Source organism: Pipra filicauda, unplaced genomic scaffold (assembly GCF_003945595.2).
Source record: "Pipra filicauda isolate LSUMZ 115617 unplaced genomic scaffold, ASM394559v2 scaffold110_size2237424_pilon, whole genome shotgun sequence".
NCBI classification, from domain to species: domain Eukaryota; kingdom Metazoa; phylum Chordata; class Aves; order Passeriformes; family Pipridae; genus Pipra; species Pipra filicauda.
The window spans coordinates 1,607,175-1,631,991 of record NW_024103552.1 but is presented as its reverse complement, the minus strand read 5'-3'; the positions used below and the strand labels follow the sequence as shown (position 1 = coordinate 1,631,991).

The 24,817-nt window shown below is 41.4% G+C and overlaps 2 protein-coding genes across 3 annotated transcripts; one reads left to right on the top strand and one right to left on the bottom strand.

Annotated features, from left to right (window-relative positions):
• Positions 1 to 614: 614 nt before the first annotated feature.
• LOC113986132 lies at positions 615 to 7,413 on the top strand. The gene is made up of 2 exons (XM_039382400.1): positions 615 to 724; positions 4,614 to 7,413. Exons 1-2 carry the CDS (start codon positions 667 to 669, stop codon positions 5,219 to 5,221), a joined length of 666 nt encoding a protein of 221 aa, XP_039238334.1. The 5' UTR covers positions 615 to 666; the 3' UTR covers positions 5,222 to 7,413.
• On the bottom strand, positions 5,778 to 24,660 carry RIDA (reactive intermediate imine deaminase A homolog). 2 transcript variants are annotated; one of them, XM_027717527.2, is made up of 6 exons: positions 24,557 to 24,660; positions 20,622 to 20,727; positions 19,985 to 20,039; positions 19,171 to 19,239; positions 17,605 to 17,660; positions 14,837 to 17,191 (listed from the first exon to the last, which is right to left on the bottom strand). In XM_027717527.2, exons 1-6 carry the CDS (start codon positions 24,616 to 24,618, stop codon positions 17,129 to 17,131), a joined length of 411 nt encoding a protein of 136 aa, XP_027573328.2. In that variant the 5' UTR covers positions 24,619 to 24,660; the 3' UTR covers positions 14,837 to 17,128. The 2 variants fall into 2 exon arrangements, with proteins under 2 accessions (XP_039238341.1, XP_027573328.2); XM_039382407.1 differs by lacking the exons at positions 14,837 to 17,191; positions 17,605 to 17,660 and adding an exon at positions 5,778 to 7,039.
• Between the last annotated feature and the right edge of the window lie 157 nt (positions 24,661 to 24,817).

The window sequence follows — 24,817 nt, the reverse complement described above, 5'->3', positions numbered from 1 at the left end:
AGTTGCCGAGACCCCAGAGGTCTCCCTCTCCCGTACCACGAATGCATCCACTTCTGTTCCCGTTTGTAGGGAGGGCCGGTGGGGACGCTGAGGTCCCTGTGTGTGTACGAGCACACACCCCCGGCACGTCTCTACCACATACACCTTAAGTGCAGATAACCCAGTCCTGCTGCTCCTCTCTGCTGGTCCGGATTGGGGTTCCCTACAGAAACCCCACACCCTCTGTGTCAGGTTCATAAGCTCGGCCACAGTCATGGCCCCCCAAACATCAGCATGGCCTTCAAATCCGTCTGATATCCCCCTCCAGACCTGGACCCTCTTACCCGGAATTATGGGTCTCCTCGATACCAACCTGGGTCGAAGCTTGCTCGTGAGGTTTACGTACACAGCCCCAGGGTTAAACTCACGGGGCACACGGACCTGCAGTCCCCCCTCCTCGGCTGCTGCCACTCACACCTTGGGGCACCCGCACACAGCGCTGAAATCCGCCCCCGGGGCAGGGACGACCGCGGCGGTGGCCCGGGCTGAACCGCGGGGGTGTGTTTTAAGGCTCCGTCGCCGGGGCCGCCCCCCGGCTCCGTCGGTCGATGATGCCCGACTCCCCTCCAGCCGCTCCTCACTCGCCCCGGTCCCGTCGGGAGCGGCTGCAGCGCCGCCCGCCCCGCCATGGGCTGCTCCAGCAGCGCCCGCAGCCGCCCCCAGGAGCCGCCGCCGCCGCCGCGGGGTGAGCCGGGCCGGGGAGAGCCGGGCCGGGGTGAGCCGGGCCGGGGAGAGCCGGGCCGGGGAGAGCCGGGCCGGGGAGAGCCGGGCCGGGGGGTGCAGGCGGGTGCTGAGGGTGGGAGGCCACGGTGCTCTCAGCCGCGGGGTGGTCCCGTCCCGTCCCGTCCCGTCCAGCCGCGGGTGCGCGACCCGCAGAAACCTCGTGGGGCAGGAGCCCGTCGGGCTTCTCCCGGCTTTCAATTCTGCCTGAGCTGTGGATGGAACTGCGCTCCGTGAGCGATGCTTCGAAACTGCTGTTTCTTGTGAATGAATGCCTAAGTCCCCTTCCGCTCCTTTCCGCCAGCTTGTTTGTTTGTTTGTTTTTTAATTTCCAGACAGGTCCTGCTGTTGGCCGTTTCGTGTAGTACCTATTCAACCCAGTGCCTTCCCCCCCCCCCCCCTTTAAAAGAATAGCGAACTAGCAATACCTGACCCCACTATCCTTCCTGTTTTTTGACAAAATCCACCCCTGACACCGTTTGCAGCACCGGCAATACTCCTGTGGTTTTGACTGGCTCAAGTCACAGCAGACTAATTTTGTGTGCAAGGTGTATTTGTAGAATGTTGCATAAGAATATCCTTGCTATTCAGTGGAAATAAAATAAAACTTTATTTCCATATTCATCACACTTAGCTATTTGCTCCAAGGATGGTTTGAAAACACTTTCATATGAACCTGCATGCTACAGTTACAGATATTGGCTTCTCGAGAAACACACTTCTGAAGGCATATACATAAATGTTGTTTGCACTTAATTTTGCTGCATTTCTTTCTTATATTCTCGCGTTATAAGTACTTGCTGTTATTTTGGCTGCAGCATCCATGTTTTCTATATGGGTTTATTTTCCATGTGTTGTCTGGCAATGCTGTGGCTTGTTACTGCAGAGACAATAGCAGGTTGTATGGGGTGAGTGTTCTCGGTGCCACTACAGAGCCAACATACATTTGCAAACTGAGGAGCCCAGCTGAAAGTACCCGGCAGAAATCTCTTTATCCTGTGCCTGCTGTCTTGTTCACCTGGTCAATGTACCAATTCCTCTGCCTTTCCGTCCTCCACTGAAAGATGTTTGCACAGGAACACTGAAGGGCTCAGGGAAATAACTGAACTAATTTATTATGAGTATTTTAAGAATTCTGTCTAGGCACCTGTTCATGTCAGGATAGGTTATGAAATGTAATAAATATGTAAATTAATGTCATGGTAAGGATGAAGTGCAGTTTGTAGTTACAGATGAAAGATCTCCATTAATTGGGCAGTTACCAGCCAGATATATTAATAATTTTAAATCTAGTTTAATAAGAAAGGACAATTTGAAAAAACAACTTATCCAAAGGTGTTAATGTGGGGAAATGTACATTTAATGCATAAATGTATTTAAAATAAAATTAATTTTATTAAATGTATTTAATAAAAACAAAAATCTGAGGCTTTTCCAAAAGGAAAGAAAGAAGGCAAAGGGAAAAATACTGTTGCCATGGCCCACTTAAATTCACTGTGTTTGTCATTGTTTTTCCAGCCGAAATTATCTACAGCAGGGAAAATAAAAATTATAAATTTAAAAATAAAACAAAACTAGCCAGAATCCTAGGAATGTTGATTGCCACATGATGTTCATTCTTCTGGGGGATAAAGGTATTGAATAGATTACTGTGAGGATTTTTTTTCTCCATATTAGGGAATTCTTTGCATTTCAGATGAGAGCAGAGGAATGCTTCCAGGGTTTCCAACAGTGCAGATCTCATGTTGCATGGCAGTATTTTATAAATCCAATTTATATAAAACATCTTGATGAAGAGAAGGCTAGCTGGAAGTTACAAGGCTGATATTTATAGAAGCTGCAGGAGATTCCCAGTAATAATAGGTCTGAGGTTTGTTTTTTTTACTGCTAACAACAATTGAAAACATTCTGATTTGAATGGCTCATTTATTTCTGTCCATAAGTTTTAAATGCTCCTGACACCAAGCAAGGTGAAGGCATTTAGAAGTGTCCAAAGAGATGAAAAATAAGAATGTGAAAAGATTAAGTCTCTGGTCTGTGAGCATACATTGCTTTTTTTTAATCACTGCTTAGAGTAGCTTTAGGTTAAGATTTACTTGCTGTTATTCCAATTGGGTATCTGTTTCACCTTGAGCTTCATGTTAGGAAAATGAGTGCCTGGAAGACGAGGTGTGATAGAGATCAAGAGAAGGTAATCAGGGGAAATATATTTGCTGTTTCTTGTAACACAAGAACCGTCACTCAATGAAATGACTTGCATCAGGCTTAAAACCAACCAGAATGTGTTTTGCAGGGGGTATAAGTGGGCTGCAGCTCTCATTGCCACTGGTCATGGGGGAGGCTGAGAGTAAATGGATTGAAAAGGGGCTTGGGCAGGTTGACAGAGGAATGTCCACTGATGGACTGAAGCTCAGCCCCGTGGGTTGGGACCATCTGTCCTTTCCCTGTCCACCAGCTGTCAGAGGCTGGTGCTGCCCTTTGAGGGCTCTGTGGTCTAACATGCGTAGCTGAACTTATCTCCTGTTGTTCGAGTTGTGTTATAAATAGCCATGTCTATGTGGATTTGGAGGGCATGGTTGGAACTTGGATGGGTTTACAGATCTTGGGACAAATGAGATTTTATCTATGTTGTAGTCAAAGTTGCTTTCTGTCCATCTTGACAGTCCAGATTCCCAGTTCTTGCTCTTCTTCCTGCTTAGCTATCCTTCCCTGTTTCTCTAGGCACATGCTGACTAGGTGACGCTTGCTGGCAAGGTGTTTTGCTTGAATGCCTCAAAAGAACTGTGAAGTTACTTTAAAGCAGCAGTATTCAAGCAGCTGTTTTAAGAGCAGGAGGTATTACATTTTTTTGCTGTTCATCTATGTCTGTATGATCACGCATAGATGTGTTCATCTGTGAACAGTGTCATATGATTCTGCTTACTGGCTTTGACAACACAATCATAATTTTCTCAGAAAATAACATTTTTCCAGTTGTGTAACTATTATATAAACATTTCATACATGAATTACTAGGGTTTTCATCCTGGCATTCCTTTGAAGAAGGTTAACTGCAAGCTCTTGTCAAATTGAATTTAATCAGAAGATTATTAAATCAGTCTGATAGGTAGGTATAACTCATTTTGAGTCTTCAACCTTCATACTTAAATACCTGTCAGAGTAATTTTGTCAGTTCTTTATTCATAATTTTTTCTGCCAAAACCCATTGCTTTACTAGCCAATAAGTTGATGAAAGATGAAAGAAGTGGAAGTTAATTTGTTTAGGCTTCCTGTTATTGATTTTTTTATTAGACAGAGCATACTATGAATGGTAGTTTGGTATTGAAAAAGACAGACAAATCAGTTTTTGTTTTAAGAAGTGGGCACTGCTTGTCCTTCAGAATGAGAACATTCTCAGGGTTTTTCATTGAGCCCACCTGGAGGCACCACTAGAATTTTCCCACGTGCAGCCCAGACCAGCAGCTCCCTCACACTCATCACATTGATCCTGTGCTTGGTTTGGGGCAGGATAAGGTGCTTCCTTGCATAGTGTCCCATCACCTGCAAACCACCTGCACACTTCAGATACATAAGGCAAAATGTAATAGGACAGTGACCTGTAAACAGGTTGGCTCTCTTCATATAAAAATATATGATATGCTTCAAATGAAAACTTCCTTTTAGTGTAAGAGCAGCACCATCTTCTATGGGATATTTGTGGATATGTGCAGCACATCTGTGAGAGGGTATGTTCCTAGCCAGGAGGGAGCTCTTTGACAGGTAGTGCTTATGCGGTTCACTGTGGGTTTAATTTTCATTGAGCTTACTACTCACCAATTCTCTTTTTTCTTTCTTTGCCCTTCTGCAACTAAAAGCATCACCAGGTGCAAACACCTTGACTGCAGACAATCATGAAACCATAGCTGACCAAACACAGTTGGACCCAGAAGAGGATGTGAGCCTTGCCTCTGAGGAGACAAACCTAGGAGAGCATCTGCCAGGAGAGGAGGCTGCAGCCATGATTCTGGATGCTGAGGAGAAGACCGATTCAGTCAGTAAAAGGGAGGAGCCGGAGGGCACCGAGCCCCTGCCTGCAGGAACAGAGGAAAGCTCTGAGCTGCCTTCTGTATGGAGAGAGGAGGGCAGTGGGCCTTCACCTGCAGCACCAGAAGATGTTGGGGCACCATCACCAGGACCAGCTGAGGACAGTGGGCTGGTAGAGGGCAGTGACAGCTCTGTAGTGGAAGTCATGGATAAAGTACATATTACTGAAGAGGACCACCTCATTGAGGGTAATATTTGTACTTTCATAAATTCAGGAGACCGAATTTTGCCTCCAGAGACATCTGTGTGGGTACTTTTGACTTTACTAAGAGCCTCACAAGAGCTTCTGGAGTCAGAATTTGGTCCTGGAAGCCTGTACTATGTGGAGCGTAGAAGAATGTGGGTGAGGAAGCCTCAGATTTACAAGTCCAAGCTGTAATAAATTTAATCAGCATTTCCAGTCATTATTTCTGCTACTTCATTTCATGTCCTTTTTGTTCTTAGCAGGTAAAATGCCCCACCGTACCCTCATTTAAAACATTGTGTCTTTGTATAGCTCAGACACATTCCTTAATATTTGCAGAGCCCAAAGGCTCCATTACTTAGTCACATGTATTAATTATAAAGCAACTCTCCCTGGGCACATAAAGTTGGAGGCTGCCTGGATGTGTAAGAAAAAGCATCTCTGATGTATGCCTGGCATATCCAGTCTGTCCTAGAGCCTTGGCTACTAGACAAGCTAAATAGAAGTAGTAGCAGAGGGACATTGGACTGGGCTTTCAAAAAATGTCTGGAGATGACTAGCGGTGGAGGAAGGCTGCATGAGGAGGCAGTGGTGTCTGAGATGGCAGATATTTCCATGTGCAGTGATAGGGACCTTTAGTGGGAGATGTGCTTGTTCCTGAAAATTGTAGGCTATGCTCGTCTTTGGGTTGGTGCCCAAATGCACAAATGCACAAATGCACAAATGCACAAATGGACTGCACATGCAAAAGGTGAACACTTCACAGGAGGAGTCGAATTTCTCTTGAATTGTACAAAGTAGCTTGGTAAGGAATCAGATACATCCTGGGGGAGCTTTTTTTCAGGGAACAAGCAAGCGAAGCACAAAGAGGAATATTTCTCTGCAGGGAAACATGGTATCAGCAGCCTTCCTCACTCCACATTTGCCTTGAAGAAATGCAAGATGCAGAAGGACTGGTCTGTGTGAAGTCCAGAACCGCTTACACATGCTACCACTAATCCTGTGGCTTTGCTCTGCATGTCTCTGAACTGGCTGTATAAATCTCACTCTTTGCATTCCGGTAGCTGAGCAGGGTGGTTGACTAACTTTGTCCTCTCCTGTGTCTCTCCACAAAAGAATTTTGAAGTTTCCTCTACATAACATGGGCATCTATCCTTAGGCATACAGCCTCATTTTATGTAATGAGTAAATGACAGGATGCTCACCTGTTAAACACACAGTCTTGCCCAGTTGCAAACTCATTAATCACCATTTCTAAGCCTCAGGGCAGAATGCTGAAGGCAGAGCAGCACACACTGAACATTGCTCTGCCACCTCATGTCTGTGCAAACGCATTTACAGTTGACTGGCTGAAGATGAGTCGTGGGGCTTTGAGCACCAAATGATGTGTGAAGACTTTAGGAAAAAGATTTTTCTCCTATTACTTCCAAGCTAGATGTAAATATCTTAACTTGTGTGCATTCTCTTTCCATGAGTCTTTACATTTTTATGCTACGGTGCATAGGATACTTAGCATTTGTTTCACTTTCCTTTATGCTTCCATAGCTTTGTGAGGAAATGAATCAGGGAGCAACTTGTCAGGGAAAGCACAAATTCAGCCAGACTGGCACATTACCATGTTTTCTATTTCCGTTTTGTTCCAATTGCAAATAAAACTGCACATATATAAAATAAAATCCAGGAAAAATAATTTGAACAGAAATAGTACTCATGATGTCTTTTGGATATAGCATCAAGGGGATTTTGTGAAAGCATAAGGAGAACTTCATGGGCATGAGGCATGCATATAGCTGGATGGGGTCATCCTGTTTGTTGTCTATGGATTCATTCAGGGGGTACCTTTGTAAGGGGCATTGGAGAACTGACAAAGCAAAATTAGGTTTACAGAAGGGAGCTGGGGTGCTTGGTGCTTTTCTCAGTGGATGCTAATTTGATCTCCATGGTTACCATTCCCAGGTGAGACGGGAGAACAGGTGGAAACTGAGCTGCTCAGTGAGACAGTAAGTGGAGGGCCTGAAACAAAAGAAGAAACAGGAGAAGCTGTGGATAGTGCAGCAGCGACAGAGATGGGTACGTTGACAGAGGAGGGAAGGACCACATGGGTTATTGTTTAGGAGACAGAAAATACTGTGCTGTCCTTAATGAGCACTTCTTGTCATTCCCCTACCGGCAGGCAGCTGCTTTCCGCATTTTAACACGAGAGCATCATAAATACTTTTGTTTACTTTAAGAGATATTTTTGAAAGCAATCAATTGGAAGTCATGCTTTTTACATGGGTCGTCTTTATACAATACATGAGCCTTACCAGAGATAAATTATCCAGCTTTGGAGAGTATGCTAGACTGTGACATGCAGTCTTGGAAAATAAAAACCTGTGTTAAAATCATGACTCTGCTCATTATTATTTGCAGGCTTCTTTTTGTGAGCTAAGCCTTAAAGCTGCTTTATGATTTCCATTCTATGTCAGTCATTTTAGATCCCCTCGTTCTTCATATCAGTTGGAATCAGCAGTGTGGTGCTGCGGTGAAAGCACATTGCACAACAAATGTAGTCAAATGGTGGGAAGAAAAAGTCAGAGGCCAAATAAAGTGCCTTTGAAAATTCATCACACCAGTGAAGAGAAAAATTCGAGGAGATGGGATTATCCCTCTGGCAGACTTTGAAATTATGGTCACAATTCTGTCAACACAGTCTTTCTGCAAAAGTTATTTCTTTTTCTTCCTCCACGTTCACTAAGAATCCCACACTCAAGTCCATCACATAAGGTGATTACATGCCCCAGAAGACAGAATTAGAATAATAGAATTATTTAAGTTGGAAAATACTTCTAAGATCATTGAGTCCAACTGTTGACCCATCACTGCCAGGTCCACCAGTAAACCACGTCCTTAAGTTCTACATCCACATGTTTTTTAAACACTTTCAGGCATGGTGATTCCACCACCACAGATTACCCTGTGGTATTGCTGAAATGTGAAAAGGGATGAGCAGGCAACACAGGCACCTCCTCTCTTCCCCTGTTGAACTTATTGCATGATGAAACCATCTTTCCCCTCTCCCCTCTCTCCTAACCACCATTTGTAGCTGTGCTCAAAATCTCTCCAGGATAGTGAGTATTTCTGTAATTGAGGACAGCTTTAGCAGAAAGAGTAGTAGATACCTTACACCAGTGCCTTTCATGACTTCCAAATGAACCTCTTGCACCTGGGATGAGAAATTTTTGGTTCCTTCCCAATGCTAGCATACACCAGTATATGCTAGTATATGTCAGCTTTGAGCTCCCAGCAGCAAGCCAGCTTGTGCTACAAGACTAAGGAAAATGTTTTTCAGCACAAGCACTGCAGCCTGGAAAACCAGTAGGGTGATGGTCCAGCAGTTTGGTCAAGGCATAAGTGCCTTTATGACTTTGTGATTACTCAAGTAAAATTAGATCAACAGCGATAAAACAAAAAAAATTACTCACCTCCCTTTAATTTTCATGTTTGGCAGTTGCTCCCCTTTATACTGCTACTTATTAAGCTAGCCTGTGAGGACAAGCAGATGTTGGCCACTGACAAGTGTGCTTTTGCAGAATTTTTAGATTTATGCCATATAGCTTTGTTTATGAAGTCAAAACAATTCTATTCAATCAACTTGTTTTTAATGTCTTGCCCATATGCTTTTGCAAAGAATTATCTCTCTGTGCTGAGTTCAGCAAAGCACTTGATTCTGGGAGAATCAAAGAACAGTTTAAAGAACAGCTTCCTGCTCCTGAAGAGTAAGAGAATCATAGAAAGGCTTGTATTGGAAGGGACCTTAAAGATCATCTAGTTCCAGCCCTCCTGCCATTAGATCAGCTTGCTCAGGGCACCTTCCAACCTGGCCTTGAATACTTCCAGAATCCAGAAATTTCATCATGTGATAATTACAGCTTTATTGAAATACTTTCTGCATTTTCCCGCTTTGACAATATTCTCCTCAACAGTTTTGTAGGGAAGCAGAAAAAGCAGCCCTGCTTCTGTGTCTGTAATGCATTTCAGATGATAGGAATGCATTGATGCACACAGCTCAGAGAATGGCTTCGGGCAAGAGGAGAAAACTATGTTAAGAATGGAATAGCAACCATTTAAACCTGGGATGCTGTTGTGTAAGGGAGCAATTCTTTCATCTTGAAAGGATATTGAAGAACTAAAACAAGATTCTGGGCAGGGAAACAGAATGGCTTAAGGGAATGAAAAAATTCTTACTTTGAGAGACATCAAAACCATTCAGAGCCTTGCCTCTGAGAGGGTACAACTAAGAGGATATGAGCTTTTCCTAGTGCAAAAAAAATATTGCTCTAAAGGTAGCCGCAATCCATCTCTGAACGAATGCTCAGTGATATGCTAAGTGTGTTGAATTAAAAAAATTCAAAACCATTAAAGGTAGTTGGTTATTTTTCATGCTACATTAGCCATCTTCATGCTAATTAACTGTCTTTGTCACAGTCAGTCACTGCAGTTGGATGTCTGTCACTCAACTTGATTCCCATGCAAATTTCCCACCTTCCCACCCTCATGGAACACCATTATTCACTATGAGGAAGTGCCATGTTCTCATGTTCCCAATCTATCCTTGCAGCATCTTCTGGCTGGGAAAGAAGTACTTTGAGCTTGGGTGGTCTGACACTGTGATTTCAGCCAATCATCCCCTTGGCCACTTTTTTTTTAGCTATCAAGGAAGCCAGTGAGCCTCAGAACTTCTCAGCTGCTGATGGTTAACATCAGTAGTTTCAGGGGCTGGTTCCCCAACCATACTTTGTCACGGAATGGCTAAGGTAGAAAGGTGCCTCTGAAGCTTGTCTAGTCCTGCTCAAAGCAGGGTCAGCTGGAACAGGTTGTCCTGTTGGGTTTTGAATCCCCAAGGATGGAGATTCCATAAATTGTGGGCAGTAAATTCTCATCAGTCAGTTGTCCTTAGAGAAAAAAAAAGAAAATATTTTCTTATATTTAATACTCAGTTACTTGAATTTATGCCCTATGTCTCTTGTCCTTATTTAAGATTTAATGTCCATGAGATGCCTGCCTCTATGTCAGATATGACTGAAAGGATCTAGTGATTTCAAAAGTTGTTGAGAGAAAAGGCAGCAGGGTGGGGAGGAGCACGAGACTGTTGCAGCATAATACAGAGGTGATGTTAATGTCTGTGAGAGGAAGACTGTATGAACATGATGGGGCAAGAGGAAGCAGAGCCAGTGGCTGCTTGTGGTCATTTCAGGTCGACACAGAACATTCTTACAGATCTGGGAGAAGAACAGATACCCCCTTCATCCTGTGATGCTTCCAGGGAACTTTCACTTTGAATTCTGTGAGATGTTGTGAATATCAAGTTGTACCTTCAATTAATCGCTAAATTAATTTTTCCATGTGTTTCAGAGACAGCTAATAACAAGGAATAGAAGTTATGTCTCTATGAACATCCTCTTCTTGGGCCTGCTCTTCTGTCCACATGAACATTTTAAAATTTTACTGGGTTGGGAAGATAGAAAAGCTTTTATGGATTGAACCACTAGCTACAGACACATGAATAAAAGGCATCAGAAAAAGTTTTACATAATGTAAATATTCTTTAGTTCAAGCTGCCAAGATCTCAAGTGTTTGAAATACCTAAACTTTCACCACCCTGCCACAGAGTGCCTTCTGTACACAGTGGGATAATTTTCTAACAGCGGTATAACCATTCAGTTTTCAATTAGGATTTTTTTCCAGGTTCAGATAACTAACTTCAAGCCGTTTATACCTTCAATCAGCCTTATATAGGATAAAGAATACAGTGCAGTGTTTTGTTTTTTTTAAGTGACTGTATGCAGGCAATTTCTCTGAGTGCCTGGACTACCAGTGTACGGAGCTGCTCAAGTGTATAGCTTAGAGGACTCAGAGGACTGGGAGATGAAAGTGCCTATTTACCAGGCTGTAACTAAATGCAGAGGTTAGTTTTCCAGAAGATAGAAGATAACAGGGTGCATTGTCCAGGACCCAAGTAGTACGTGCTGCTCACTCCCCATTTTTAAACATAAATTTATTGAAAGAATAGTAGTATGTGATGAATAGTATATGTGATGACTTCTGCAAAAACAGGGAGAAGAGGGCATATTTAACTGGGTAGGATGTTTTAGTAATATAAATCCTAGAAGATAATTTCACAGCTATTAGCATTCATGGTGATTAACAACCTGTCTTTAGCTGTGTAGGTCTCTTCATATGCATTTGTGGCTTCCAAAATAGATTTCTAACAAGAGACAACTGTAAGCCTGTTCTCAAAGGAGATGGCATCTATTATATTTCCCTGTAGAGCTGTCCTCCCGGAGAAGTACACCATCAGGGACTGTATGGGTTATTTTCCAAAATGCTAAATAATCATTTTGGAGCTGAAGCTGAATAGCAAAGCTTTCAAACAAATTTCCTGTGAAAATGGGTCCTAAATATGATTAGTGTTATGGATCAGACAGAAAGTAGAAATATGTTCTGATAGTGAATGTTGCAAAGGGACTATATATTGTATATTGTTGAGGACTGTGTTAACAGGATGCTCTAGCATAAGGAAGTAGAACACGGAAAAAAAGTCAATTACTTAAAAAGAGCAAGCACGTCTGTTTTATTAGCTTTATTGTACAAAAGGACTTAACAAAATTTTGTGCTGCATGCGCACATCTGACTCCAGCTGACTCTGGTTTGTATCAAATAACCTAGTTGATATCCTTGGGCTATCAGCCTTTTGTGTAAGCTGATATAACTTGGCTGTATCACTAAATCTAAGGTTTTCTGCTTTGCAGCACTCTTTTGAACTTGTCAGCTTCATTTAATGTCAGCATCATATAGGCAACACCATACGCTTTTAGAACCCAAATGCATATTTACTATTTTTTTAGGGATTTTTTGCTAGGTGGAAGTTGCTTTTATTTTATTTTTACTAGCTTTCTATAATAGAGAAGCTAAAATGAGCAGCTAATTCTATTAAAAATTTGCGAGATCTATTAAAAAAGTGAGAGTTAAAAATCCAAAGAGAGGTAGTCAAAACATGACAAAAATCCATGAGAAGCATACTATGCACTTTGGAGAGCTGAGGAGGGGGGGAGCAGGTACTGAGCAGGATGAGGACAGCCCTGGGTGATACAGGACTAGGCTGGGTGTACATCCAGGGTCCAGGACTCCCCTTCAGCTGCATCTCAGGGCTGATTTCCTCCTGTGAGCTGGGAATTCAGGTCAGCCACCAGCACCTGTGCCAGCATAACCTCACTCCCAAACACAGGAGATTAAATTGGTGGAGGAGCCACGCTGACTACTTGTAAGACCACGAGTTGCAGTTTGACCAGCTATATTAAACAATTTTAAAGCATAAACCAAGAAGAGTTCTGACAGAGATCAGTAGTATTCACAGCAATAGAGGAGGCTGCACTTGGAAGCAAAATGTGAAGATACACAGGAGTCAAAATGACCTGCTCACCTCAGTCACTCTTTTCTACCACTGTTGTAACAAGGAAGATGGGTGACAATATATGTTCCTACCTCACTGTTCAACTTTTTCAGGTCATTAAGCAATGCAATAGAAAAAAGATGAATATAAACCAGTCAATGACTCAACAGTATCAACCTTTGTCAATCATCTTCATCCTTACATATTCTATAACTACAACCGATGAAACCTATTTTTCCTTTCTAAAAGATGAAATATGCTTGATACTTTGTTAAACGTGAAAATTTAAATCACCTAAATTCTTACAATGCAGCTGCTAGATAGATGCTGAACATCTCTGCCTTGAGAAATAAAACATTCCTACCTTGAAAATTTCATTGGGGTCTACTATTCATGATCTGTAAGCTACCAAAGCATGTACTATGGATAAAGGACCAAAATGCAGTTATTTGCCTCTGCAAACCTGGGACATCACAGAGGTTCCCAAGGATAGAAACTGGTCTGTGTATCGAAGAGCTTTTTCATGTTAAAGGCTGGGAAAAGGATATGCTCCAATGTCTATGTTTTTTAACACAGGCAAGCATTTTTGAAAATTGCTTTGTATTTTATCAAAAGCTGGACAATCTTCATCCCTCAGCTTCATCCAAGGTAGAATTAATTACTTCATGCTGCAGGGAGAGCTGGGCAGGACACTTGATGGAACAAACTGGATTTCCAAGCAAACAAGGAAGTTCTGATAGAATTTTTTTTTTTAATTACCAATAAACACAGTCCTAGAAGAGGTTAAATTTGCACCCTGTGTCAGCTCCGTGCAGGCACATATGCACCCTGTAAGATCTCAGAAGATACTTGGCCATCTGACTGGCTGGGATTGGCTCTTTCACTCAGTGAGGAGCTGCTTTCAGGTAAACACTGCAGCAAATGCAAGTGCTTGTAGCAAATTAGGGCAGGTTAAGTGCTTTAAGAGAGCAAAGTTAAACTTGGCACTGAAGTTTATTTTTGCATTGTTTAATCTGTAGAGTATATAATCATTTGAAGAAGAAAAAGTTCTACTAAAAGAAACACCTGGTAGAACATGCATGTTTTGGTATTTCTTTACTTTCACAGAAAGAGAGGACCTATTCTGTTGTGGTTTTTCAGTTACATGTGATGGAAACAAATTCTAAATGGTGAAAATGGGATTCCACCAGCTGAATTGCAACTTCATATTTTGGCATGCTAGCGGCTCAGTCTAGCAAACAAAAAAAGCTATGTTTAACTTGCCTCTACCTAAACCAGGTTTTATTAAATATCCATGTACTAAGTAGTTTGTATGCTAAGACCTAAGAGACAGTCACGATACTTGCTTCTTGTATTAGAGAATTACAGAGCTTAGCCTTTTTGTTTTAAAGAATAGAATCAAATAATAAAAGTCTGCTTAAAAAAATAAATGTTTTATACACCTCTATGGAAGGCTGATTGTTTATGTTGAGAACTGTTATAGCTGTAAATAAGAGGTTTTTTCAGTTATTCTAGACTTCCTGTACCAGAAGAATACATATTTAGATCAGAGCCATTCAAGAAAAGGCTCTGATCTAAATATGTAGTCTAAAAACTACAACTGGTCTCCACCTAAAAAATCGTAAAGCTAAAAGTGAATTTTAGTTCCTGACTTTTTGCACTGATAATAATGTTTTTAATGGAATCAATGTGTTCTGCCTTGTTAGCTGCACCCAGAATGCATTTTTTTCCAGGTGTTTCACTTACATTTCAGTCTCAGACTGACCCTTACTATGTAAAGCAATGGTGTATTAACATTATTCCTACCAGGGAAGTCTCCCAAAGGAGTTCTATAAAGGGCTTACATCAGCCAAAGCACACGTCAGCACTCCAAAAAAATATCAAAGCTGCCATCTAGTGTTATGTTCAAGGTTGGCAAAGAGGCAGCACGGCACAGGTAAGGCAGAGAGGTAAGAAGGGATAACCACAGCGATTATACAAGGCTGAACTTAGCTGATGTTCAAGACTATTGAAATCAGCTGATTTACGGGAACTTGAACTATTTGTACAAATAAGTGAAATAAATTCAAACAACACAATTATATGTGAACAAAGCTGTTACAGAGAACCCCAAATATAAATTAGAAATTAAACTCCATTTAAATGGAGTTCAAATGTAACTTCATTCAATTATATTATTCTTATTAATTGATAAAGTGAAGCAATATCTGCTCTTTGTTTCCTAGAAAGTCATATCCGTATTAGTATACTAACTCCTTCCTAACAAGTCTGACCATGTGTTTTCTTAGGAGGGATTGCTTATTGAGTCAGAGTTGTAGAGCATAAAGACATTAATAGTATAGCCAAGGAGACAGAACAAAAGCAGAAGCCAAAACTAATAAAGTTTATGTGTAGGAAGTTTATTTGCAGAAAAGTTAGGTACTTTTAAAAAGTTGTTTGGAAGTTCGCTGTTGAAATACTGAAAGCATTGTTTCGCTTCTAATAAAAATAAGTATCTCCCATTTTTTCAAGGGAAAGCAAGATAATACTGTAAAATATCACACATCACAAGTATATGCTTACTGTGACAACCTCATTATGAATGTTTTTTCTATAAAGATACAATTTATAACCTCAGTGAAAAGCAGAAACGGCCACTTCCCATCACATCCAGGAGGGTTAAATAGGGCTGACTTCCTCACAATTTTCCAACAGCCCATCTGGTGTATGCTAAAGTGATACCAGGAATGCATGAAAAATACAAAATATTCTTACTGCAACTGAAGTAACAAGATCTGGAAAGCATAGCTGGTGAGCAGGAAGGTAAGAAACCACGAGTGGGACACCTACAGTTTATCCAGGGATGGAAGATGATTCACACAAGGCAACATCTGCATGTGCCATGGCAAGATTGACAGCAACATGGTGCTGCCAGATTGGACTCTTCTTGTGTGCTTACCATATGAAAACCATTAGCCAGGTAAAAGTATGCAAGAGGAGCATCAGCAGGCGTTATGCACAGAAACGCACACACAGAACTGAAGTTTGGGGTCGGAGAGCTGAACAGACAGTATTGGGACTCGCCATGTGGCAAACCACCGTTATGCCTTCTCCTCACTATATTACTGCTTTTGTGCTTACCAATATTAAGTGAGTGTGATAACACAAGATGGGACTAGAAATAGCTTCTGATACGCTCAGTCACGGCACTCTGGCATACAAACGACTGCCTCTGGAAGGAGCAGCCTACGAGATTCCCTCTTGCAGTACATTGGATAAAGCAGGTACACATCTCCACCATTAAAACAGTACTTTCTCCAAGACGCTGTTTATAGCTATTTTTACTTTCTACACAAAGACAGTGAAGACACAGTGACAGCAGCATCCATACGCAATCCGATGGCCATCTTCACAGAAGAGAGCAAAAAAAAGATGTTGAGGTGGACAGACTATAGCAGGAAAGAATTTCTGCTCATTTCCCCCGAATAAACCAACTGTGCTTAGTCATGTGGCTGTGGGGAAGATGGAATCAACTCTGCCATGAGGCAGCTGACTTTCAAACAGATACTTAAAAACACAATATCTATTGCTACTTGGTTAGAAGATCAGTAGGGATGGGATAACTTACTAGCAACACCAGTCAGACTTCTCAATATGGCTTAATCACCCCATCAAACTGATGCTTCTGACCTTAATGGCAGCAAAAAAAGAGCCAAGAACTGTAATGCCACAATTGCTGAAATCGTCCTGTCTTGGAGAATTTCATCCTTAGCTATTAGGAGAGACGTAATAAGCCTATTCTTCTGGTTCAAATTATTTCTTATTGAGTAAGCAAAATGCGGATTTTTTTTTTGTAATGGATAATCAAAGCACAATCAGGAAAAGAATTTTGTCCCCAGAATAGACAAGCACGTTTTTGCAGTTGCAATTATATTTTATTCTCATTAAACTTTTTTTTTGTGGATTTTGCTTGTTTTTTTTAAAATCAAAACACAGTCAAAGTTGAATTGCTATGAAAAAATTATGAAAAAAGTTCAGGTAGATATTAATTTACAGTTGATTTATAAAGTTAGCACTTCACTTCAGAGAACCATAATTTTCTTATTTCTGAAATTAATATTAACTTTCTTAAACAGTTGCTTACATGTGAAAAAAAGTGACTCCCAACAGTAATCTATTATGTAAAGAAAGAGGTTAAGACAATTCAGAAACAAATGGAGTAAAATTCCCCCAAAGTGAAAATATGTCCTACGCAATTCAAGTGTTCTGTTTTCTCATTTCTGTCATTTTTTCTTATTTAAAATTGTTACTTACAAATCATTATAGTTTTCTATGTCCAGATCACACATAGTATAACTTATGACAGTATAACTGTTATAAGTTCACCCAAATATGTACCTTAATACCTGAATATCCAGTGACCATCACAAAGTGGGCCCTGTCCTGCAATCAAGATCAGCTGATTTTAGCAGGACTCCCACAGGTTTCAGGGTTTGCCGGCAGAGAACTCACTGTAAGCTCATATTTTAGAGAATCCAAGGCCCCAATCCAGAAGAGGGCACCTTTCCTTGGTAAATTTACTACTTTCAACTGCATGTAACTGCTGTTAGTCAACTCTAGGAATGGGATGTAAGGGATGTATTAATCAAATCCAAAACTGCTGCTGTAGGATATCCAGTCTCTATTTATAGTCAGGCTGAAGCATCTTGGAGGGGTCCCTGAATGGCAATAGCTTCAATCTCAACTCGGGCACCCTGTGACAAAACAATGAAGGAACATATTAGGAATTTAATGTACCTGTTTTATGAAGCAAGTGGATGTACAACACAACCTTGAAAGAACAGTGATATTTGAGAGAGATTACACTTCTGACAGATTTAGCAAGGTTAAGTAATATTGACAATTCACTTTACACTTACTCAAGTATCATAAGCCCTTACTTCTAGTGTTGTAGCTATCTTCCACAATAAAGAAATTTATATCTCATATTCAGATCTCTGATAATGTGTGGGAATAAGACTGGTATACTTAGAAAAAAGCTTATTAGGAGTCTCCATTAAAATAATTGCGATCGAAGCTATTTCAGAATAAGAAAAGCTGTCAGAATGCTTCAGAAGTAAGGTATTTCAGAAGGGGGTTTTTTTGTAGGCAGAAAAGTGACACTTACTTTGGGCAAAGCAGCAACTTGATAGGCTGCCCTGGCTGGAAAGTTTGCCTTGAAAACTGCAATTTAAACAGAAATATCCACTAATCACTGAACTCTGCTTGATAAAACACAGTTCAAAGTAATCGTATAAAATGCAGTCAATTTGAACAGTTCAAGGCTACAAGTCTCCTGTGCCAGCTATCATTTTTCCCTTTTTGGTTTGTTTTGGTCACTGACTGCTCTCACATCTCAGCAAGCCATCATTCATCACTAAGAAGCCAGATGCAGTTGTGACGCAGTGACCAGTGATACTTGCACTCTGCTGATACTGCAGGGTCTTAACACCAGCTCGGCTGAAAGATTAAATCAGAATGGTGATCCTACACCAAGGAGTAGGAGATGGCTCTTTCATAGAAAGAGCAAGAGAGAGAAACAGGACCCTGCCAGAAGAGTCATGAGCAAAGACCCCAGATTTATGCAAAGTCAACAGCAGTCCAAACTTACTCATCTCAAAGGAAAGCAGAGAAAAAAATAGGCCCTTGGCCTATTCCTCTGTGCCCGCTTAGACCTGGCGGTCACAGGTGTTAGAACAGGGGGTGAAGCAGAGGGAAGGGTACTGGTAAAGATATAAGAGCTGAATTTGTAGAATCATAGAATTAGGTTGGAGGGAACATTTAATGCTCACATAGTCATATCCACCTCCCTGCCATGGCCAAGGACATCTTTCATCAGATCAGGTTGCTCAAAGCCCCGTCCAACCTGACTTCAATCGTTTCCAAGGAGTTTGTGTAATTAAACGAAACTTTACTGAAAGCTGTTAATCACTGAGATAATAACTCACAATGAAAGAACAGCAACTGCTTTCTTGAACTACAGGTAGGAGGCAACACATAACTAAGTGTCTAGTTGGCCTGTTTTTACCCTGCTTAAACACACACACCATTCCATTTTGACATGCAGAAGACTGTGTCGATTGCTCATCAATGAAAGACTTCATTCAAGATCAGATGCTGCTACCCAATTAAAGCCAAAGGAACATAAGGAACTCCTGTGCATATTCTCTCAAATTCTTCTGCACAATATGGGTCATTGGCATCACCTATTTCAGTTGACATTCAGTTTTGTTAACCAAGCATTGTTTGTTTTTTGTCCTCAAGTGGAGCATCTTTGTATAAAAAATGAGCCCTGTCCCATACCAATAACCCACAAATTGTTCAAAGATATAAATAGACTTTAAAGAAATGGAGATACAAAATCTAAAATTAAGCATTTGAAGGCTGCCTACAGTAGAATTATATTAGGGACAACTGAGCATCTATAGAGATAGAGGCATGGAAGATCAACCTGGAGGGGTAGCAGGAGTTCATCTTCACAGGACAGTGAGTGAGTGAGATGATAGGTCACAAATTTACAAGAAATTAGGCTGTCCTTGATCTGATGCTTGCAAATGAATTTTTGTAAAATTTCTACTGGAATTTCAAACAACATGGAACTGCATCATCTGAGTCATTCAAACACTTTGAATACCATGAATATAATTTGTTACACAAGCCATACTGGTAAAACAGAAACAAAACATCTACTTACATTGCTTATAAACATCATTAATATCATTGTAGTCCTTCATGTCTGCCATCAAAACCGTAGTCTTCACAACTGGAAATTATATAACTGCAGTTATTTTAGACCTTGGCCTTGCATATAAAAGTTGAAAAACTTTAATGCATTTCTTGCTTTTATTTCATAAAGTTCTCTTGAGTAGTCTAATACATTTTGATAAGTTTTCCAAACAGATATTGACCATTAGAGCTACAACCTAAAGAACCACCCAAAAAATCTGAGTACCTCGTATGTAAGAAAACTTTAAGGACTTGAGGTATTCCTGACCAGCTCTGAAAAAGCCAAAATCTTCCAAGAGGCACAGAACTGACAAGCAAGTCAATTAAAAAAGCTGTTGTAAACCAACTGTTGGCAATAACTTATATATAATATCTGTTGTGAAAAAAAAATCCATAAAAATGCCTGAAAATACAGTCTACGCTAGAATTTTTTGCCCATGACTGTCTAAGGCAGCATTAATCCTGCTCTGGCTGACTATTAGAGTCCCCCCAAAAAAAGTACTGAAAGTGTCTAGAATATTAACGCCATAGACACAAGCCTTCTTTTACCTGGAGCAAAGCCTAGGATGCTTAAAATGCCTGTAGTCAGGCGCAGCTCTGTCTATACCTAAGCTTTCCCAGCTGGAGTTAAAGTATTAGTACCACTGGCAGAAACTTTCAGTGAAGAGTAGTGTTCCATTGATACCCACTGCAAAGATCACTTTAGAGGTCACTTGATTTTTTTTGTATTTTAATTCAGGTGAAAACAACTACTTGTTTGCCACCATCATAGCACCACTTACCATTGCCATAGTCACAGCCTGCAGCTTTCAGGATTTCTCCCATGTTTTTTAGAGCCTAATGAAAAATGAAACAAAAATCTGTTAACTATCAGCTGGGTTATATCTATGTAAGTATGCAAATACGACTTGTAACTTGGCTGCATCCATGTTATATTGTAAGTTCACCCAGCAAAACCTCAACTGTCAAAACTGACCAAAATAAAAACTAATAAAAGCGAGCCTCTAATAAACCATAAATATTAAATCATCTATTCATTAGATGTAAATTTATGATGCAGCTCCATCTCATCCTATTCCACCTCTTTGCTTTTGGGGGAATAAATCTTTCCCCAACTCAAGTCAGGGTTTTTACTGGGGTGTGAACCTTTGTTACAAACATTGATTCTTTCTTACTTTCCTATATAAAAACACTTCCCAAATCTATGTTTTTATGGTATAAAAACATAGATTCCTCCCCTGACCTCCAAGTTGTCCAAGCAGAAAAAAGACAGGGTTAGGATGGAATGACTTTTTCTTGCTTTTTCCTCATCTGGAGGATGCAAAATGCACTTTCTAGTCTTCTCAATTTCTCACAAGTCCACATTTAACTAAACACATGCCAATCCCAGTACAAGTTCATTGCTAGAAGACTTCTTACCTGCTTAGCTTCCTCCTTTGCCCCTCCAGAGACAAGCTGCCCGGTGGAAGGTTCTAAGCCTATCTGTCCCGCAATGTACATTGTCCGGTCCACCAGCACAGCTTGGCTGAAAACACAAGTCACATTGTAGGTTTAATGTTTCCCCATGAAAACATCCAAGTGTCTGAAAGCATATGTCAAATTTTCTACAGCAGTTTACAATATCTCAGAAAGGAGACCGAGGTTATGCACACACAAGTTTGTACACACGGTCATACACTCAACAGGTGTATGCTTTTGGAAGTGCCAAGGTTAGGCCATCTATGGAATTGCATAGACCTGTTTTTGAGGAAATAAACTCCCTTTCTTGCAAAGGTTCAGAGTATGAATGCAGCAACACAACACTAAAGTGACCTATAGATTCCACGCTGCAGATAGCACAGATGCAAGGCAGAGTAAATAGACATTTTTTGCACACGTCTAGATAAATATTCCATCCTAGTTTGGGAAGCAGACAATACCTTTTATCTACATCTCAGCTGCAGAGCGATGAGCGGAATGAAGGGAAAAAAAAACACAGAAGAAAGAAAAATCAAAAGAGGGATCATTAGAAAATTTAAGAGTTTTCCTCTCAAACAGGCACCACGGTAACGAGTCACAGCTGTGAGGTGACACCCTGCCCACTAGTTTTTTGGCAGTATTCCTCCCTAGTCATGAATTTGGGCAGTCAGCAAAACACCTTGATCGCTCCATCCCCAGAACAATCACTCTCCTCTCACCAAATAACCTGAGTGACCTGTTGGCTGGGTTAATTCAGAGGAATGCAGAATTAAAGCTAGTTGCAAAACATTTTTATATAAATGTCAGGTGTGTTTTTGCTGAAGTAGAATTAGCAATTATTAACGTCTTTAGTTATCACAAAGAGATTAAAAGATTAAAACAAAGATTTAAACTACCTAGCAAACATTATGCAAGAAACATAATTTAATTCTCTTCAGCTAGTAATTAAAAATATTTTGCAAAGGAACTAGAGAAAGATTTTTTGAAAGTGTTTGTGGCGTGTCAATACCGTTTTTCTTACCTCTTCCATTCCACAAGAAAATGCATTGTTTTAACCATTCAACAAGTCTCTCAAGCTACATAAACTACTCGAGCACCTCCCTTAAGTATCTGAAGGAGTTTAGCTTCCCTTAAATGTCAGTAGAAATAGAAATGGACACTTTCAGAGTACATTTTTATGACATCTCTTCTCTCAATTGAGATTGACTCAGTTGGATTGTCTCAATCCAACCTCACAGGTGACACACCTGACTTAGGGACTCAGTAAAATGATTAGGGTCAGGCAGTTCAAACAGGGCCATCATTCCCATCTTTCCTTTTATCCCTGTCCTACATTCTCCTGTAATTTCATAAGGGGAAAAAACAGTCAGTAACTTATTGGATGAGGTAAAATATCTTATGTTACAACTATTTTTTCTGTCATCAACTAACAAAACTGGAGTAAATCATGGAACAACACCATTTAAAGATGAGAAACTAGTGAATAAAATAGTTTTCCAGCTGACAGTCTTTTTCATAGAAAATATGTGCCTGTACACACACGCTTCTTTAATTTTCTTTCCTACCATGTCCTGCTTTGTTTGAGGCACAGGCCCTCAACGCATAAACTTCTGTTCTGTTTGAAGCACAGAGAACCATGCAACAGGAAGGTATGAGCCCTCTAGAAAAAAAGACATTGTCTTGTACTGCTTATTATAAAATAAATGACATGACAAGATGTTTATCTCAACAGAGGCCTTAGGAAAATCCTAAATCACAAAAAACAAGCTGAAGCCTTCTGATACCACTGCCAGACCAACATCTGCAACAGCCTTATTGAGTCTCCTTCTCTGCTCCTCCTCAGCTTCCTTCTCTTGGTATGCTTACTGATGGACTCCTCCATTTCCTGAGACTAGTAACAATTTACCAGCCAAGGGGTACAGTTCTACTGCAGTCAAATGCACGAGTGAAGCTCAGAGAAACTTCAACCACACAAACCCCAGTGGCAGTTATTTCTTGTGCAACTTTTCTGCTCACTGGACTTTGACAAGTTTAGCGAAATCTGATAAACTAAGTTAGTGATAAACTTACTGATGTTAGTTAGACCTGTTGTACAATTAACAGGTAGCATAATAAGAAGTATTTCATCAAGCACTATCAATAAGCACAAAATGTTGGAGTGCAGTTAATCCAAAACAGAAGTGGAGAACTATATTAAAGACCAGGCCAGTGTGGTGTGTGCGTATGCAGCAGAAGAATCATCACCTTTCCATGTCTTAGATGTTCTCCTAACGCCAAGCAGTGCCGAGCCCCTGGCTGCAGTACAATAACAGTTTATTGTTTACAGAAGTTAACCTTCACGTCATGTCTCTCGGCTTCCAAACTTTGTATTTTTCCATCTTTAAAATGTCTATAAGGAACACACAGTTTGAAGCTCAGAAAACTCAGGACACAAAGTAATGGAGACAAAAATGCACCTGGAAGGCAATAAGGTACTATTGGGAATACAAAGACTGAATGCAGAATTAAAATTTCGTATAAAATGCCCTAGTAAAAAGCCCTCCGTACCTTAGCTATAAGAGTATGCTATACTGATTGAACTTTTTTTTCTTGTCCCTATACTAAAGAGAAACCCTTCTGCAAATAAAAGTGGGATTTTTCTTTTTTTTAAATTGCATGCAGATCTGCTGCAACAACAAACTTGTGAAAACATTGAACAACATCTTACATATTTTTACAGCAGTTAGTTTTTAGACTGAAAAGCATTTACAAACATTCAAAATAAGGAAGGATCCGCAATTCTGAGGCACTGAACTCTCCATCTGCCCAAGCTCACCCTGGATCAGGCTCAGCATCCATAGTCAGCATTCTCTGTAACTTCCCTGCACAACACGCTCGTCTCTAGGCAAACACATTTTCCTGGAGAAGAATCATTCTTCCTCTTGCAGTTTATTTTTCATTCACTTCTTGCCACTAATTTCAGAATTATTTTCCCAAACTGACTTCTGGAGGGGCATTTTAAAACGATTAGGAGACATCCCCCTGCATGGCACTGCAGCACTGCTCCTACTGCAGGACTCCAGGTGTTCCAGGGGTTACCAGGGAGGGGACCAGCCCCTGTTCAGGGGTCCTGCCCTCACCTCAGCCCCTGGGCTGCCTGACAGACCCTACCCGGATCTGCCGAAACTCCACCAGCAAAACATGCTTCTGCTTCTCCCAAGAGACCTCTCCCTCACAGAATCACAGAATTGTTAGGGTTGGAAGGGACCTCTGGAGATCATCCAGTCCAACCCCTTGCTAAGGCTGGGTCACCTAGAGCAGGATACACAGGAACATGTCCGGGTGCGTTCTGAATGTCTCTAGAGAGGGAGACTCCATGACCTCCCTGGGCAGCCTGTTTAGTGCTCTGCCGCCCTCAATGTAAAGAATTTCTTCCTCATGTTGAAGTGAAACTTCTTGTGTTTTAGTTTATGGCCATTGTTTCTTGTCCTGTTGCTGGGCATCACCAAAAAGAGTCTGGCACCATCCTCTTGGCACCTGCCTTTGAGATACTTATATGTACTGATGAGACCCCCTCTGTCTTCTCTTCTCTAGACTAAACAGGTCCAGCTCCTGCAGTCTCTCCTCACAAGAGAGATGCTCCAGACCCTTCATCATCTTTGTAGTCCTCTGCTGGACCCTTTCCAGTAGCTCCTTGTCTTTCTTGAACTGAGGAGCCCAGAACTAGACAAAGTACTCCAGATGTGGCCTCACTGGGGCCAAGCAGAGGGGCAGGATCACCTCCCTCAACCTGCTGGCCGCACTCTTCCCATGCACCCCAGGATACCATGGACCCTCCTGGCCGCAGGGACATTGCCAGCTCATGGTCAACCTGTCATCCACCAAGACTCCCAGGTCGTTCTCAGCTAAGGCATTACCTGTAGGGACCCAGTGCAGGGGCCTTGGTAGTGCTGATTATTTTCTTCACGAGCGAAGCCATAGCTGGCGCCGGTGCTGCCGTCGGTGCCCGTGCTGCCGTCAGTGCCCGCCCCTCCCCGCCTCCCTCAGGATCCCGCCGGCGCACTACCCGCCCGCCGCCGCCCGCAGGGGTTCATGGGAAGTGTAGTCCCCGGAGCTGGGTGGGTGGGCATGGTGCGCATGCGCCGCACGGGGCGCAAGCAGCCGCGTGTGCTGGTGGA